Genomic DNA, 19,508 nt, shown 5'->3' on the forward strand with positions numbered 1-19,508 from the left:
GCAGAGAAAGGAAAAGAATCAGAATAATGTTGGGCCTTTCATCTACAAACTAATAAAAAAACAACAACCCAGATCATTCCAAGACTGACTTCAAACAGCTCAGAGAATAGACAGGGCTTTTCAATGACAATAAATGAATCCCTATGATAAATGAAGTAGTGGAAAATATGAATGAATATAACACAGTACTGGGAATTCCCTGATACCGAGAGAGCATTCAATTACTGAGCGCTCCTGAGGCCTTTCTATGCTATACTAATGTATTATTCAAGCTCTTAACAGAGGCATGGGAGCTTATTCCAAAAGAAGAAATGTCTCATGTCTCTCAAACATCTGATGGTATTTAGATGGAAGTGATCTGGCTAAACACAGATGCCTAATTTAAGGTGTGATGTAAAACAGTGGAGGCAGGCACCACTCACAATGTTTTTCACCCAAAGCATTTTTAGTCTGTTTCCCTTTGCAGATGGCTCCCTGGGTGAATGAGGAAAGGGAGCAATCCTGATCTATTTCTTTCAGCAGTAGGAGTGTTTGCAAGTGAAAGAGCCTTTCCTTCATTGTGTGAATTGCTACTGCTGTGCTGATGATCTCACAAATACTTCCCTTTCCTCCTCAAGAGAGAAAAAAAAACCCCAAGAAGAGTTGAAAAGGGAAGGGAACACACAAGAAGGAAACACAAAGTTGAAACAGTTGAAGACAAAGAAGCACACAGCCTGGAAACCTTGTTCATAAAGAAGTATGATTTACGCTTGAGAACAACCCAGACTAGGAAGAGTCTTTCATAGCTGGGGACACTAGATATCTCAGTGAGGGTCAACTTTTTGTGTCTGTGCCAATAATTGACATCCACTGCAGGGACCAATGAGTGCGTGATCTCAGTCCAGTTCCAAGTGAACAGATATTCAGCAGAAATGTCAAACATTGGAGATGGAAAGCGAATTAAGCTATCTGCCCCTGGAGGTGGCTCAAGATGAGGCACTTTGGTGACTAAACTCCACTATTCACAAGCCCAGAATTCATACAAAAGACATTTGTATGGCAAGATGAAGCTTGCTCTATATATTTGAAAACTGTCAGTTCTCATTCTTAAACGAGTAGAATGAATTCACCTGAAGAGCCACATTTCATATGCATTCAAGGAGAAGCAGCATCCTTTAATGTGCCTGCCATCTACAGTAACAGAAGATCTAATGAGCAATACTAAGAAAGAAAGAGAAAAGGATAGATATCTGGGACACCATTTGTACAAATTGAGTATATCTGACCCATTGGAAGAATAATTTAATTGTTTGATAAAACAGTGAGGAATTTTGGAGGGTGTGTGAGAAGAGATTTAGGGGGATAAGATGAAGAGTAAGGAGGGCACAAAGCCAATTTGTCTTAAATCTTTTCCATTTTCAGGATTTCTTTTTAAATCCCATTTTTAATTCCTTCCAGCTTCCTGTCCACTTGTCCAATAACAGCTTTTAGTGGGTTAATTATCTTCTTCTTGGTGTTTTAAAAATATACACTGTAATACAATTTTGTTTGCTTTAGTAATACTCTTCATCCTTCATAGACCACTGAAGAGCAACTGTGGGCCTGGATCATGTCCTAATGAATGGAAGTTTTGCAATTGACGTCAATGGGAGCAGGATCAGTGCCTCTGCAGGCTACAAACTAATCTGCAGTAAGTTTGTGACTTCAGTTATCAGAAAGTCATGTGCAGCAAACACTTTGTTTTTGTACCTCTTCTGTCAGATTATACACCAATTTGTAGAGAAGGGGGCTGCAGTCAACTCTTAAAGTGTAGTTGCCTGAAAACCAAACAAAGACAGGGAAATCTTTTTTTTAAGTGGCTTTGACTCCCTGCTGATGGACCAAACCCTGCTGTTCTCACCTGGGCAAAGCTCTCATTGACTCCAAGAGGAGTTTTAGCTAAGTAAGGACTGCAGGTCTTGGCACAAAGCACTAACAAATACAGACTGTCTAGTTAGATTTACAATATATAAAGCACATCTCCTAAACTCATCTTTGTCACAGATTCCAAATACAAAACATAAAAATTAGACCTGCCGTTGAGCCTCAAGCTCAACCCCACCCCCCGGCTCTCCCTTCAAATTATGCACACTCTCAGCACACATACCAGCCCCATTTGGTTTTTTCCTGTGTGAACAGATGCACCTTACAATGTGCCCTAAAAATCAGCAAATCTATGCTATTTTTGGTTGGGAGGAGGGAAAGCAAGTTCCAGGGTGGAAGTCCCCTCACAGAAGAAATGTGCCAGCAGCTGCTTTTCTCCTATAATGAGGGATTCAGCTTCTGTCTTATAATGAATGCCTTGGCTGGCTGCAACTATAGCAGTGAGACACTAGGCCCTCGTCCAGACTAACCCGCGGCATCGGCGGGTTAAAATCGATTGCTCGGGGATCGATATATCGCGTCTAGTCTGGACGCGGTGTATCGATCCCCGAGCGCGCTTACATCGATTCCGGAACTCCATCAATCCGAACGGAGTTCCGGAATCGACACGGAGAGCCGCGGACATCGATGCAGCGCCGTCCAGACTGGTGAGTACCTCGATTTTAGAAATTCGACTTCAGCTACGTTATTCACGTAGCTGAAGTTGCGTATCTAAAATCGATTTTAATTTCTAGTCTGGACGTGGCCCAGCTCTTAAGTAAGCGACCTCCAGGCCATTTAGAGCTTTATATGTAAAAATTAAAAACAGTAGTGCTCTGCAATCTGCACTGGCTGCCTGTCATTTGCTCTCCACAAAATGGAGGTGTCTGCTCCTGCATTCTGCACCACCGTTAGTTTGCAAGTTGATTTAAGTCGAGATAGAACACTCTACAGCAAGCCAGTGTTCAGGTGACAAAGGCATACATTATTGCAGCAAGGTCCACAGCCAAAAGAAACTGTCACTATCTTCTAATCAGACAAAAGTGCAAAACAGCCTTCCTAGAAAATGTTGGATGATCATCTAACATCAGCTGATAGAGACTCCAATAATACCCACAGACTGTAAATTCTAGCAACAAATGGTGGGTACACAGGGATAAATAAGAACTCTGCCACATCTGATAGTTTTTGTTAGAACTGTTAGCAGGTTTTGATAATATTTTAGAGCAGTGTATTGTTTCTGGCTGAACAAACGAATGAAATTCACATTAAAACTAATCAGACAATGACAGTAATGTAATAATGGAAAAGAACACTGGGTTACATTAGCTAGCATAGCCAAGGAGTTTGTATATTTAGCAATTGGAAATTAGATGCAAGGTAACGTTCTCAAAGGACACCAACCAGTTTCTGTGTGAAAGGACAATGAATAAGATAAATGTGCTGTACTGTATTTGGCACAGTGCAGAATGTACTGTGATGTACTAACTGATTCCTCCAAGGAACAGAGATGCTATCACACCATTAGGGATTCAAAGGCCTGGAGTCAGGGGAAAGATGACTCATGTACTTAAAACAGTGCACTGAAGCGTGGCACCAGTTTTGTTTATTATAGGTTTCACAATGCTTTACTTTCATATTTTGCTTTGATATGTAAACAAAGGCATCACTGCATAATCAAGATTTGGAAGCAAATTGGCACTGCAACAGCATGCTGGCTCCAAATCGTCTCCAATAGCTGTGTTACAATACACACTGCGAAAATGAAGTAGGGATAAAGCTGCTATTTCAGTAGCAAGATCTTCTGTAGGCATGAAATATAGGCTACAAGTCTGATCTACTTTTTACACAGCATGCAGGCTGTGTAGTTGAAGGAACAGCTCTGATTTCCACCCCGTCCCCAATTCTTACTGAGCATTTAGAAAGCAGGTTTTGTTTTTGTTTTTTTCTTTCCAGTCATTGGGAGATGAAGAGAATTCTCTGCTGACCAAAACAAAACTGAACTATTAAACATTCATGGTGAAACCTACTTCACTCATGCAAAGAAACCAGAGTAATTGGGTTTTACATGGACAAAGTGTAGATAAAATGTGGCACCCTTTAACAAACTGAGGCTGCGGTGCAGCACAGCACCCACTGTCCCCGGCTGCTACCCTGGGGCTGGAAGCGTAGCTGCAGCCCCAACAATAATCACTGGTGTCGCTGACCACTGGGATGTGATGGGGTATTGATGTCATCACCCTGATTTAGATCACGTGGCTGGGGGTCTGCAAATAAAGTCCAGTTTCTTAGCAGCATTCCTGTGTGTCAGACCCTTAATACGCCCTCTGCAGGACCTGAGTGGTGTGGTATGGCCAGCTGAACCATGCAGCTGTGGATTATTTCCCCTCTGGGCCACTCTCAACCTCCTCTTGTTGCTGGCACGGGGAGCCCACCCCGGCGCACACAGCGTACAGGCTGCCTATGCAACATCTCTGCACAGACAGAACACTGAGCATAGCTCACGGCAGGGTCTGTGACAGCAGTTTATATGGGCTCAGGGTGTCCGAGCACCAGGAATATTCAAGGCTGGGGGCTGCGCTCCACCAATATTTGGAGCTGGGCTTCTTTCTCCCTCCTCCGCACCCCCCACCCCGCCTCGGAGCTTCCCTGCCTGAAAAAAAATCCAGCCCATGCCTCTCTCCCTTGCTTGTGCTGCGGGCTGCCTGCCGCTGCTTCGGTCTAAGGCTATAGAGAGCAGCGGCTGGCAGACTGTTGGAGCACCTCAGGAGGGGGAGGGGGAGGGGGAGGGAGAGAGAGGAGGCGGGGAGGAGGCATGCACGTGCTTGAGATGGGAGCCTTCTCTCCCGCGCCCTGGCACCCAGCTGGAGGAGACGCCAAGGGGAGTTCCGGACAGGAAATGGACATCTGGAGTGGACCTCACTCATCTGAGCAGCTACTGGGGCTTCGGTGAGGTTTGACCCTGTGATCCACCCCCTCCCCCCCGGCAGCTCCCACTCCTGCCCAATGCTGGGCAAGGGGCAGCCCCATCCCCAGTGAGACAAGGGTGAGGGGCAACAGGATGCAGAAGGGGAGGAAGGAAGCCACATGTGCTGGCAGTCCCCCCACCCCAGCACCCACCCACCACAGGGGAGATGGGGGAAGGGGGCTTCCTAGACCTGAGCAGCTGGGGATTGGGTGAATTTTGAGACACCCTACCCCCCCCAGCCACCACCTTGCAGTCCCCACTCCTGCCTCACACTGGGCAAGGGGCAGCCCCATCCCCCATCCCCAGTGAGGCTATGGTGAGGGGCAGCAGCAGGGGAGGCCACATGTGATGGCAACCCCCCCCCGCCCCCGGTACCCACCATAGGGGAGGTGAGTGGGCTTTCTGGACCTGAGCGAGGCCCTAGGAGCATGGGCAGTGACTGTGGTGCAGAGTGAGTGTGCTGTCAGAGCGGGGGTGGGGAAGAGGAGAAGTCCCTCCCTTGGAGCTTGCTGCTGCCAGTGGCGGGGCGGGGGGCGGTCCTCTCTGGCCCTAGCCCTGTGGCAGCCTGTCTGCACCCCAAGTTCCCTATCCCCAGCCCTGCCCCACCCCAGAGCCTGCGCCACCAGCACCCCAACCCTGAGAACCCCTCATCTCCAGCCCCACCTCAGAGCCCTCATCTGAGGGGAAAAACGTGCAACTTAAATTTGGTGGTCGGTTTGCAGTATCATTGTGTTTAGCACAATACTTGATTATTTTACACCCTTTAAAGTATATAACTAGTCGTATACAGGTGTTACGAAGTGGGAATGTTCTTAATGGTTTCTCTGTGGGTGCCTCAGTTTCCCCTATGCATTTCTCAAGGATCTAAATGGTGGGATAAGGAGGTGTGATTGTTGTAGACCCCTAGAGGGCCAGTGTGATGCCGTCTGCACAGAGAATGGCCAAAACTCTGTCTCCGGGCAACTGATGGCCTAGGCCGCTCTCCTACAAGGTGCAAACTGAAGGTGTTGGAGAACAAAGAGATCAGGTGGCCTCCTAATGCCTGGAAAAGAGACAAAGGCCAGAGGAGGGGGTATCAGTGCCTGTGAGGACTTCCGGGAAGTACATGGTGTGGAAGGGGATGCTGGGATGCTTTGGAATTACTCCATACAAAGCCAGTCAGGACTCTGGGGGGCCTCCTCTCTCTGAGCATACTGTCTCCAGGGCAAGAAGCTTACATCTTCCTGGGTCTGACCTCGGAGCATTCAGCATGCCCTTCCACACCATGCACTTTCCGCAACGAGTCTGCCCAGGCAGGTCCTGGAGCAACCAGAGGTCCCTGCACTCCAACTCTGCATTCAGACGTGACTCTCAGTCAGCCGGTAAAACAGAAGGTTTATTAGACGATAGAAACACAGTCTAAAACAGAGCTTGTAGTTACAGAAAACAGGACCCCTCAGTCAGGTTCATCTTTGGGGGTGGGGAGCCCAGACCCAAGTTCTGGGCCTCTCCCCATTTCCCCAGCCAGCTCAAAACTGACAGTCCCTCCTCTGGCCTTTGTCTCTCTTCTGGACAAGGAGGCCACCTGATCTCTTTGTCCCCAACACCTTCAGTTGGCACCTTGCAGGGGAAACTGAGGCACCCACATAGTATTCAGAAAAAACATTAAGAACATTCCCACTTTGTCACAACAGGTGCAACAAATATAATACCATATAATGACGCAGGCAAGTGCTGCTTCTGACTTTCCACTTTTAATTGACCCTTGTAATCTTGTGGTGCCGACGTGTTGTAGCTTAATTTTATATTGGCTTACAGGGTGGTAGCCGGGGAGGGGGCATCACCATTTTGGGCACCACCAAAAATTATACAAACCTGCCACCTATGGACAGCAGGGTGAACTCCATTCCCAGTGAACTCAAAGCTTAAAGTGATAATGTGAGTTGTCTTGTGATACTACAATACAATGTACCACGAGACGTTACACCATAACTCCACTGGGTAAAAGGAGTCAGTCTGGTACAGTGAACATTGTCTTCCATAAACTACATAGCAAACTGGATATCAAAGCAAATGTAGCAATTAAATAGATTAAAATCCAAGTTAAACTGCTGAACTCATTAAAATATCAGTATTAAACGCTGAACTTTTCAGGAGACATATTTAAGGTATATTTATATATCACCTGCCTTTGGCGTAAAGATCTCTCCCCAGGTACATAGCTCATGATGTTGCTATTTACCAGGGGAAAATAGTATGAGAACCAAGTTGGATTCTCTCTCTACTCTAAACTTGCCTGTGCCCTGTGCATTCTCAATATCCTGTTATGTACCTTGCATCACAAATCTTTGAGGCAGTAACAAATATGCAGCAAAATGTTAAGCTACATCTAGGAAGCCAATAGACTTAAAACAAATTTTTATACACACCTTCTATAGAAGAATCTGTGTTGATGTAAGCAACGGCCCGTTCCTGAAGAACTTTAGCATTCTCCTGTAGTTGTGAAAAGGGAAACATGTTTACTTTACTGATAATATGTGATCATGTAATGTTGCAATATTAATACTATAAAAAACAAAGAGGTTCTGGACTAGTCAAGGTGAGAAGTACTATATAAATGCCTAACTATGTTAATGAATAAGATTGGCCAGTGGTCAGGGAGCACGAAATTCAGTAGTGCTAGATATGGTGTTTTTAAAGTTGATCTTCAAGCCATTCATGAAATATTAGAGGTACCAGCTGCAGCTCCATCAGAAGGAAGATGGGGTGCTGAGGTGGTATTATAATAATTGCCTGGTGTCACTACAGGCCAGAATTAAGCCTGTATGGGTGCCTTTATTGTGCATTTCCATGGCTTGACTTGTCTGGATTTCTTTCAAGATTAAGATTAATTCTGAATTTTGTGGGTTTGCAACACTTGGTTTTGGGATAATTACAATATCCCTCTTCTGTGTCTTACCCTGAATTACTGATATGGGCTCTCAGGCTTAACTCCATTTTAACTAGAGCTGTTGAAATTTAGAATTTCTGTTCCACAGGAAACTCTTACATTAAAAAAAAGTAAAAAATCTGAATTGGAATGAAAAGACAAAATGTTGATGTTTCACCAGAAAAAATGTGTTTCAAGTAAATCAAAATGTTTCATTCTGATTTTGACTATTTACATGTCACTATTTTTATTTTACAAATTGGTAATTGGTTTTGAAATTGGTATTCTGACTGTAAGCGGTGATTTGGTACTCAATATTCTAAATCGGTTTTATAATCGGTACTTGGCTTTGTCAACTGATATTCTAACTGGTTTCTTTTGGTAATCATTCTATTTGGTAATTTTCTATTGTAAAGTAGTATCATATACAAATGATATAAGAATCAAATGTAAAAATAAATATATGATAAAATAAATGATCTGATGGAGGATTTCCCCAATGTTGTGTGTGCGCATGTGAGAAAGAGAGAGAGGGAGGCAGGAAGAGACAAAGTGTCTGTGTAAAAAGAGAAATAAAGGGAAGGACTGAGCATGTGTGTGTGTGTACACACACACACACACACACACATACATATATATATTCACTAACCTCTTGATCTGAATAAATCACTACATTTATGAACAGATCTTTCCATAACTAGGGGGTACTGATACGTTTTCAGATATTATGTTCACAACCCTCACACAAAGGGTTAATTTTCCTCAAGACTTAGTGGATGAAAGATTGTCCTGGTAAGTAACTGCAGAGGACCTTTAATGTGAGCATTGACTAGCATCTCTAGAGTCAGAGTCTAATCCAGGATTCAGAGAGAGGGAATAGATGGTACCAAAATGAAGCTAAAAGGCAATGAACTAGAGACACAGGGGCTAAAGTCTGAGAGGTTGTTAAGAGTCCAGAGATTCAGTATGGCTCTGCCATTGGGTGAACAATGGATAACTGGGTATTAAATTATCAAACTGAAAGTACCTTAGGACAATGATTCACAAAAAGAAATTCCATTATACTCCTGTAGAAACAGACATGCTTGATGAGAATTGGTGTTTTTTTAAATGTTTTACATTCACTGGAGCTCAGTCCTGTTATCTATGAGATTTTATGCTTCTTACTACTAGAGTTTAGTTAGGATGAATATTTACTCCACAGAGTTTAGTTTTCCTCAAGTCAACTGGTGTTACACTTTCATTTTGATTTTCTTGTTAGTGATCAAACTTCCTCTGCATTAAGCAACATGGGCAGGCAATGCTATTTCAGTTGTATATTGGAGAATGTCCTTGCGAAAGAAGTTCAAGAGCAGTGGCAACCTCAAATGTGCCATCAAGTGGGAAAACAGGATTCCTTTGGACATTAGGAATAAACATTTTCCATCTTCATTTGTCACAGTATTTTGTAGTTTTTGGTTTTGTTCCAATGTCAGTGCAGGGGGATGGACTAGAAGATAACCTCAGGAGGTCCCTGCCAGTCGTACATTTTTATGATTCTATGCATATAGGCACATCAATCTAAATGCTATACAGCAGCATAAGATAGAATATAGGTTTTTTAATGAAAAATTATTTTCAAACAAAAAAAATAAAAATGTCTCTAAATAAATTGTTTCAAAATGAAATTTCATCAAAATCAAAATTTTCCCTGCCCACCATTTTTTATTTCAACCAACCAACATTTTCCAATGGAGAAAATTTTCCACGCTAATTTTAACCTCAGTTTGTCAGGGAGTTACGATAAATTTTGATTAAGTCCTATATTTCTTAGTAGGGGTGACCAATCCACTTGCAGCATAAGAACTGAGGCCCAGATTACCTCACTCATGGTGGAACCCCATGAAGAGAGAAGTGGGAGGAAAACTCCATAGATTCCCCACTCTGATGGAGAGATATGGGGAAACTCACAGAGTCACGCAGTTAGGGCTCCCACAACTGAATTAGCCCTGGGTCCAGTACCCAAACCTCTGGGACTCACAGGAGGCAAAAGACATCCACAAAAAGATGTCTGGCCCCTCTGACTCTCAATTTGTGGAGGCCATTTTGTTTGTTGATGAAATAGATTTTCAAGCAGGACAGCAACTTACCATACTCTTCCTTAGTGTATTTGATTCACTAAGCCGACAGTCCTGTAGCTTTTAAATCTTATGATGAACGAGTGCACGCAGATCAGCATTAGTTAGTTAGCATTTATATTAGGGTAGTGTCCAGGAGCTCTCATTAGAACCCTGTTGTGCTACAAACAACTGTGCCCTGATCCTACAATGGGCTCTGTATAGACAGACCCCCCTGAATATGCATGGAGCTCCATTAATTTAAATGGGGTCTGTCCACATAGACTCCATAGCAGGATTAGGGCCATAGGCCCACACACTTCATCAGTCATGCTCTTGTACTATTCTTTATTTACCTCAGCCCATTCTGTGGAACCTAATAGTCCAAATTCTTCTGCGTCCCAGCTAGCAAAAATAATAGTTCTTTTAGGTCTCCAACCTGTAATCACACAGTTAAATTTGACTTAAAAAGAGAAAAATTCTATTAGAGAAAGATGGTCACAGTTGACTGAGTCACTTAAATAAAAATTAGTACATCATGGAAAATGATGTGTAATATGTATCAGTGAAAATCTGTCACCTCAAATTCTGCAGATCAGCACATCCACTGCAATATTTTTATTGTAAAGGCAAAACTCTCAGAGCACATAATGTTACACAGGCAAGGAGAGCAGAAATTCAACCAAGTCACATCATATGTGATGTTAAGCTCATTGCAGATGTATATGTTTAGGAGCTCCCCCAGTTCCTCACTCACATGCATGTGCACACACATATAAGAAATTGCAATATCTATTATGTGAAATTCAACCCTATGCAGAGGGCAAATAAAGTCTATGCATCTGCTTATTGGTAAATTCCACTTAATTTCTCAAAATAGTGTTTTTCATAGACCTTGTGTTTCACCTTCTCCATTTACAATGAATAAGTTACCTTCCATCACCATTTTGCCGAAACTCCGAGCAACTTCTTGAAGAACAGCTGCACCAGTGGTTGGATCAATCCCACCAAATACCCAGGAGTCTCTATGTCCTCCCAGAATAATATATCTGTCTGGAAACAAAGATACAGAATCAGTCTTTAATTCAGAATACACTTGGGGTACCTATAATTCAGTCTTTCCCTTTAACCTCATTCCCAACCTTCCCAAACCACAATGAAAACTAATTTCAGTGTTTTTAAAAAGCCCAGCCTATCAGCCCTACTGATCTTGTTGCAGTTTACAATCTGTCACAAAAATGCTTTTTTAATTTTTTTTTCCAGTTTACAACCTTTGTCTCTACACAGCTTTGTTTTAAGAATCTTTTCATCCCTTATCTTGGAACCACTGTTAAAATAAAATTACCTGGCTCTGTCTGCTCAATTATGATTTGACTAATTTTAGACTCTGTGCTGTTGAGATGGAACCCAGATGCAGAATTCAAATCAGAACACAAAATCAAATACCAACCACCCCAAAGTTTGTGTCCAAGGTTTCAGTTTAAGCCACTATAAAGATACAAGCAGCTGAGAACAAGTGGGGTTCCGCAGGGGTCTGTTTTGGGACCGGTTCTGTTCAATATCTTCATCAACGATTTAGATGTTGGCATAGAAAGTAGGCTTATTAAGTTTGCGGATGATACCAAACTGGGAGGGATTGCAACTGCTTTGGAGGACAGGGTCAAAATTCAAAATGATCTGGACAAATTGGAGAAATGGTCTGAGGTAAACAGGATGAAGTTCAATAAAGATAAATGCAAAGTGCTCCACCTAGGAAGGAACAATCAGTTTCACACATACAGAATGGGAAGAGACTGTCTAGGAAGGAGTATGGCAGAAAGAGATCTAAGGGTCATTGTAGACCACAAGCTTAATATGAGTCAACAGTGTGATACTGTTGCAAAAAAAGCAAATGTGATTCTGGGATGCATTAACAGGTGTGTTGTAAACAAGACACGAGAAGTCATTCTTCCGCTTTACTCTGCGCTGGTTAGGCCTCAACTGGAGTATTGTGTTCAGTTCTGGGCACCGCATTTCAAGAAAGATGTGGAGAAATTGGAGAGGGTCCAGAGAAGAGCAACAAGAATGATTAAAGGTCTTGAGAACATGACCTATGAAGGAAGGCTGAAGGAATTGGGTTTGTTTAGTTTGGTAAAGAGAAGACTGAGAGGGGACATGATAGCAATTTTCAGGTATCTAAAAGGGTGTCATCAGGAGGAGGGAGAAAACTTGTTCACCTTAGCCTCCAATGATAGAACAAGAAGCAATGGGCTTAAACTGCAGCAAGGGAGATTTAGGTTGGACATTAGGAAAAAGTTCCTAACTGTCAGGGTAGTTAAACACTGGAATAGATTGCCTAGGGAAGTTGTGGAATCTCCATCTCTGGAGATATTTAAGAGTAGGTTAGATAAATGTCTATTAGGGATGGTCTAGACAGTATTTGGTCCTGCCATGAGGGCAGGGGACTGGACTCGATGACCTCACGAGGTCCCTTCCAGTCCTAGAGTCTATGAGTCTATGAGAAATGTGGATCTAGACCTTGGTTCATATCATGAATCTCCAACGTTCAGGATGTTGTGGGAACTAGCACTTTGTTCAGCTCATCATTAGTCCATTATACTTTGTGTTGCACTAGAATATGCTGGTGTAAGACTGTATGAAGGATTGCTAGAGACCCTATAGAAAATGAGATGTCTTGCGCCAGGCTGTCGCAGTGAGCTGTTTATTGTAGCTTTCTCATCTATGTACCACTTACAGATCTCTTGGGGGAACATTGTGATGGGAGGGACAAGATGACCTAGTAAGTCTTTTCCAGTTCCAAATTTTATCTGATTATCTCTGAAAAGTTAAACCTCGTGCCACCGAAGAACATCTTCCCCAAATGCAAAAAGCTCACCTGGTTCCTCCGCGCCACTGATAGTGCCAATAACATTGTAAATTCGTGTGATTTTGCTGTGAGTGTGGACATGCATTCTGACCTTTCTGAAACAAAAGCAAAATGAAGTAGTTATCCATGACTTGAGGAGGCATTTACTAGGGTTGGAACAGTGATAGATGAACCAATTTTAAACATGTTTTACAAACACATTTAGAACAAGCCCGTGTACCTCTACAATAGCCATTGAAACACTGTAGTGGAATGAGGTTGGATCAGCACCCACAAAAGGGTTGGGTTGTAGCCTATCTCCATGTAGAGGGGATAAATTGTATTTCAGACCCCCATTTAGTTCCCCAAAATAAACGGAGTTTTTGCAGAGAGGAATGAATGAGGCCCAGGTAAGAAAAAATGTGTTTAGATATTTACGATTCTCTTGATGGTGAAATTTAAGAAAGTTAATTAAAGGACTAGTTACCATTGTCAAACTATCAAGAAAACACTGACTGCAACTTAAGATATAAAAGTTGAGAATACAGTCCATGTGTACAATTTTATCTTTAAAGCTTTAAGATTATAATCCAGCAACACCGGTCAACCAATTCCCAGTGACTTGAAACCTTATCTCTGTAATAAACTGTTTTACACTCTATGAATGAAAGTACTTATACATGGAAAATGATTATCATTTTACAGGATCTATACCAGGGCTGTGCTAGTTCCTTATTTTTATTTGAAACTGAAGGATGACAAGAAAAATTCCACCAAACACACGAATTCCTAGACTTTCAAAGGTCTTTATGAAATTTGTCACAATGGTTTCAAAGGAAGTCATGCCAATAATATCTCCTTGCAATATTTTTACAACAGGGTAGATTAACAGCAGGCCCACAGATCACACTAAAACCAAAAAGTAATAACTGAAAGTGTATTAAATTTTGACCCAAATGATTGGACGATATTTAATTAAGGGAATATGTTTTAAAAAAATCTCATAAGAACATGCTTCTTTGCTTTGTAGAAATACGATGTGTAAGTCTGATCAAATGGTAACAGTCATTAAAGTTGCATGAAACAACTGAACTATGAAAACATTTAAATAAATTGAGTATTTCTCCAAGAACATTAAGACAGCAGATCAAAGTGATCAAGCTTTGCCAGACCATTAAAAAAACATTCATTTATTAGGAAGTCTATAAAAGACACGGAATGTTCAGTCCTCTCTCTCTTTGTGAAACAACACACATATTTGTCTGCCCTGGGCAAAAATCCAACGAGGTCTGATTTGAAGTTATTTTCTCAGTGGCAAAGCTCTCTAGCTGTCAAAACCAATATCTTATTCAGCACAATTAATGGAGTTTTGCCCAGAAGGGAAGCTAAGCCCAAGGCCTTGAGGCTGCAAAGAGTTAAACATGTAATATTCCCACTGGACGCAACAGGACTATCCCCATCCATAAAGTTTATTCTGATGCACAAGTGCTAGCAGGATCACTGCCCTGAGCTTGTAGTAGAGTGATGGGAGCTTCTCCAAGAACTGACTAAAAAGGACACTGTCAAGTAGGTTAGGATGTCAAAAATCCTATGAATAAGTAAGTCCTCAAGAAATGTGATTAGCAACATAATACATGTTCTGTTCATTTTAATATTGTTTTTCATCTCATTATACAGTTTATTGCTCTCCTGTGTGCTCAAAACATTTTGAATTAGATCCTCAAAGGTATTTAGGTGCCTAACTCCCACTGATTTCAATGGGAGGTAAGTGCCTAAATATCTTATGGATCTAGGCCTTTGTACCTCTAGCAGGGGTACTAATCCCTTAAGGAATAGTCAGGCGCTTATAGCTGAAGCAAGTCTGGGTACATTCAAGGATCCCTCTGCCCGAACCTGGGCTATTTAAACAGGAAGAGGAAACCGAAAACTGCATGCAGCTTCAGAGAGCAGAAATGATATAGCTAATGAAATATTACTGTTAACTGATTTGACGCAGTTGGGTGTAAGCATAGTAATAGCATAGACCCAGTGCATGTTGGGATATTAGGCACTGAGCTGGCAGACAAAGTGGCAAAAAATGCTGTCAAACACCAGTAAGTTGATTGGGCGATCCCTTTAAGAAAACTGGAATTTAAAAATCTAATTAAAAATGAGTTTAAGAGAAGAATGGCAGGAAATACAGGAAAAGAAATGGAGGGGAAATGATTCCATGAAATATTCCCAAAAGTTGAAAATGCTGATATATTCCACGGCCCTGAGAGAAAGAGCGAAGTGGCTTTACTTAGAATTTTAACTGGCCATTGTAGCTTAGACAGTAATTTGTTTCTAACAAACATAAAGATAGATTATGAGGGATATGCAAGATCCAGAAAACAACTGATTATCTCCTTTGGGAGTGCGAAGAGTGTTATCTTCAAAAGGGGGTATTGATATGAAAAACTTAGAGGCCTTAAAGTATCAAAATTCTCACTGCAATGCCTAGTAAGAACATCAGGAAAATGAGGCCCTATTACAAAATAAATCAATATTGCAACTCCTTAAAGCATTCTGGAAAAGGTGAAAGACTGATTCTTGAATTAGCTGTGGTGTCCAGTGCTTGGCAGTCATAGATTCAACAAGTGAGTCTGCTTTGTCATAAAACATAAGGAGAAGAAGGAGGGCGAGGCATGCAGATTACAACGGTGGTGGTCTTTCTCTCGGTATCTTGGGGACTAGCATGACCAGGCCCAGAGACTTTATTTGCTGACTGTCAGTTCAGGAGCTCTGAACCAGGGCCTGCAGTAAGGGCTTTAGGAACTTTGTTAAGACTGCTCCTTCCCTGAGACTTTCTTAAAGCAGACTTTTGTTTTATTAGTTTGTTTTGGCTTCCCCTTGCTTGGATCCTTTACAGTTCCCTTATTCTCAAGTGTCAAATTTGTTCTGTCGATATTTTTGTTTGTATGTTTTCTAAATCTTCAATAACACACGAATGAAAAAAATCCATTTAAGACTTCAATTTTTTAAATTTGAACATGTCCTTGCAGTGTTGGAAAAAACACATCATTATGCCTTCCTGTTCACGATCTTTCAAACCAGCTCCTGTACCACTAGCAATGGAGTACTGTCCTGTGTCAGTCAACGACAGCTACTGCTTACATGGCACATTACCATAGCAATGCATTTTTTAGCTTCATTTAATGCAGTTTAGTGGCTGTAAGCTAAGAGAAGGAAGCATCGCCATGTGACCAGACAGCTCTCTGCAGACTATCAGCTCCACATCCATAGTTTGTGACCCTCTCTGCTAGTGCCAGAGAGCCAAAAAATGAAATTGACCAGTTTTGTTTCACTATACAAGCTGAGTGAAGTATAAAGAGCAAACACAGTATTGCAAACCCCAAGCATTCAAAAATCATGAGTCACAGCCCCAAAAATATGAGTAGATTTTTAAAATTAGTATGCTTTGGGTTCTTTTAATTTCCCTTCTTGGGTTCACATTTCCAAGCCTTTTTTTGCAACCAGGAAGGCTAGAAACTTTGGTGAGCAGCTGATCTCTGGGCTCAGCCACATCCATATTCCATAGCTCTAACTCCAAGGAATTCTCATAGAAGGCTTCCATGGGACTAGGAAAAAAGTGACAGCAAGAGACCCACTGCAGAAGTTGTGCTCCGCTCTTCCACTACTATAGATTACCAATTTCTTGTCATCTTAGTCTTCAGAAACAGAAGAGAAGAAAAAAGCCCAGAAAGAGAAAGGTTTTAAAACATTTGCTTTTCACTTGACAGTGGAAAAAAAGTTAATAAAAAGGTTAGTTACTCTTGACCAATGCTAAATTTTGAAAATGTCAAGAAAATGTCATACAAGAGCTGAGAAGAGGGATATACATGGCCTCCTTTGAATGCCTGTTGAAGTCAATGGCAGTATTCCCATTGTCACTGAGTAGGTCCCTTGTTTTAACAGTTTATCTTTAAACCCTAAAGATTTTCATCCAATTATACTGCTCATTTCAGAGGGAAGTTAGTTTCTCCTGTAAGCTCCAAGATGTAATATTCCTCAGAATCCTACTCTGAAAGGTTTTGTTTGGTTTTGCAGTGTTCAATAAATAGGCAAAAGTGCTCAAACAGACCTTGTAGAATAGCTGCCTGCAAATCCAGGCCCAATGTTGTAAGACACATTGAGGTTCCCCCTCCAGCTACTGTCTGGTGCTGTAGGTCCTCCCAGGATGCTGTTAAGTGAAAACCAAGACAAACACAGTTCACCGATTTGCTAAAAGTAGAAGTCTCCCCAGTGGAACAGCACACCTGAAAATAAATGTGAGGAAGGATTACAAAGCTCTAAAAGATTGTGTTGCACAAACTGTATGTGCAACCATTTACTGTTTGTTGAGAGGGTCTGTAAATTAGCATGAACACTATTAAAAGTGCTAAAATGAGCATTGAGTTAAAGGAGAGAAACTAATAAAATAAAGTCCTGGTCTTATATCTCTTCTGTGGCAAATCTACAGAATACACCTGTGCTCTACTTTGTCTTTCAGGAAAAGACTAAGAAAAGTGGGCTCTATCTCACGAAAGTTTATGCCCAAATAAATTTGTTAGTCTCTAAGGTGCCATAAAGACTCCTCGTCGTTTTCACAGCCAACAGTGGTTGGTTTGTTTGTTTCAGTAGCATATGTTGCTACTATTATGTGTGTCTATGTGTAACACACAAAAGCAATAAAAAGGGCATCAGTTTTACTACCTTTTAATGCAAAAAAGGCTTTTTGCAGTGTGCACATGAATACCGAAGCCAAGTGCAAAGGATTGAAGTTTACCTACCGTAATAATATTTCTGCATCATGATATCCAATGGGATGAACTGGGATTTTGGGAATTCCCACTCCCTCATCAACTTCAGACCTGAAGGTGTATTCTGAGAAACCAAGAATATATTGGAATATCAAATTTTACCATCCTCTTCAGCTTGAATTTTAATTTGAGTTGTTCTTGTAATAATGAAGAGTCCCACAGTCACATCTAGGATCAAGGTATACTGATCCCTCCTGTCATCCAGCATCTTGTCACACATCAGGGATTAGTCCCACTGACTCCAGTGGCTGCTGCTAGTTTTAATGCAGAAATTTCACTCCATATAAACAGAATTTTGCAGTGTTTTTCTACCTGGCATTTATGATCAGTGAAGAAATATATATCCAAGCAAGGTTATTACTCCTCTTTGATGGTAGGCTATAATCCAGTTTCAATTAGTCCTCTTGAGAAACATAGTTCCTTGCAAATCTCAATAAATCCTAACCCATATCTACTTCATGGCCCACCCACATCTTGATTTACAAGTGCTGTAAAGCTTAGATCATATGCAGTGAGATATTTGCTAGAAACTGTTTTTGCTTGAGGAAGGCCAGTTGGAATGATATGCAGATAGAACCTGCTCCACACTAGGAAAATAAACCCTTGCTGGAAATTCTCTTAAACAGCAAGTCTTTTTGCATGGATATGAAAAACAGTTTAATTGCTAGTGACAAGACCCTTTTCCATACCAGCAAATGTCAGATGTTTAGAGTTACAAATCTGTCACTCACCTTTTGCTGGATAACCTGGCGTGAGAGGATCCCCTGCCCCATTCAGATTTAACACATTCCCGCGGTGGGCTCCACCTCCAGGAAGGTTCCAGCCACCTGGATAAGGATCTACTCCAGGGGCGCAATAGTCAGCGGGGTCTGAATACAGTATAATCCCTTTGGCTCCAGCTAATATGGCATTTTTAACCTGCAAAATTATTTGTTTTAAGAAATGTCAAAATGTTTGTATTTGGCTAAGATATTCCCGGGCTCTGCAACACGCCACCAATGGAGAGACACTTCAGAACACTCATGTGGCAGAGCTGGAATCATTGACCCAAGGGAAGTGTGTGTCAAAGTGAAGCATGGCCTCAAAGCATTGGGCATAAGGCTGAATCAGGAGAACCAGGTTCTGTTCCCAGCATAGCCAGATTTGCTGTATGACCTTAGACAAGTTATTTAACCTCTGTGACTCAGTTTCTCCGGCTGTCAAAATGGGATAATGACGCCTACCTCTTGAAAATGCTTTGAGATCTATGGCTGAAAGAGGCAGTAGTGTTTACTGGTTCTATGGGCTATTAAATACCCTAAGGTAAACTCTTGCAAGCCCCTTCTGAGAAGTTTCCATTCATCTCAGTCAAAGTTTCAGTACTCCAATACAGCCATCTCACTTTACTGCTTTGCAACTCCCTGTTACTACACATGATAAGCATACATGATTTTTGGATCAGAACTGGCTCCCGTCACTCACATGTTCCGATTTACAGTAAAATAAAGAATAAAATCTCTCTTTGGAAGGAACTTCTGGCTTCTGAAGCAAGAGTTTAATGCTTAATCTGGCTCCAATTGACATCAGTACCATAACTCCTATTGATGCCAATGTCAGGAGCCTCAGACCTTTAATTTACTAATCTAATTATGATTTGAGAGAGAGAGAGAGAGAGAGAGAGAGAAAAAAACAAACAAATGAACAAAAAAAACCCACAATGCTCACTTTGTTTCCTCTGAAAATTTTCCCATATCTGGCAATGACAATCTTTCCAGTACAATTAATTCCCATCTCTCGCTCTAGTTTGAAAAAATCTTCTGTGCGGCCATAGTTCACGTACACCAGATCTGCCTATCCAGGGAAGAAAGAAGGCCAGAAACTAAAAATTATACTGTCATAGCTGTTATAAAATATCTGTTTTTAGAACCATGCAACTTTATTTTTTTTAACATCTGTTATATAGTACACAATATTTGCAGTTCTGCAGGCTTGATCCGGCTCCCAGTGAAAT

General features: G+C 41.6%; 1 protein-coding gene across 3 annotated transcripts in view; it reads right to left on the bottom strand.

The window, feature by feature from the left end:
• Positions 1–19,508, bottom strand: part of LOC127045177 (N-acetylated-alpha-linked acidic dipeptidase 2-like) — a 49,274-nt gene that overhangs the window by 20,609 nt on the left and 9,157 nt on the right. For 2 of the 3 annotated variants that reach the window (XM_050940980.1, XM_050940991.1), the window contains exons 5-13: positions 19,223–19,348; positions 18,250–18,436; positions 17,489–17,582; positions 16,801–16,899; positions 12,729–12,814; positions 10,787–10,906; positions 10,210–10,292; positions 7,258–7,321; positions 1,729–1,796 (exon numbers count right to left, since the gene is read on the bottom strand). In XM_050940980.1, the coding sequence (XP_050796937.1) occupies positions 1,729–1,796; positions 7,258–7,321; positions 10,210–10,292; positions 10,787–10,906; positions 12,729–12,814; positions 16,801–16,899; positions 17,489–17,582; positions 18,250–18,436; positions 19,223–19,348 (927 nt within the window). The remainder of the gene's footprint in view (positions 1–1,728; positions 1,797–7,257; positions 7,322–10,209; positions 10,293–10,786; positions 10,907–12,728; positions 12,815–16,800; positions 16,900–17,488; positions 17,583–18,249; positions 18,437–19,222; positions 19,349–19,508) is intronic. The other variant, XM_050941000.1, reaches the window with a different exon arrangement.

Source organism: Gopherus flavomarginatus, chromosome 1 (genome assembly GCF_025201925.1).
Source record: "Gopherus flavomarginatus isolate rGopFla2 chromosome 1, rGopFla2.mat.asm, whole genome shotgun sequence".
NCBI classification, from domain to species: Eukaryota; Metazoa; Chordata; order Testudines; family Testudinidae; genus Gopherus; species Gopherus flavomarginatus.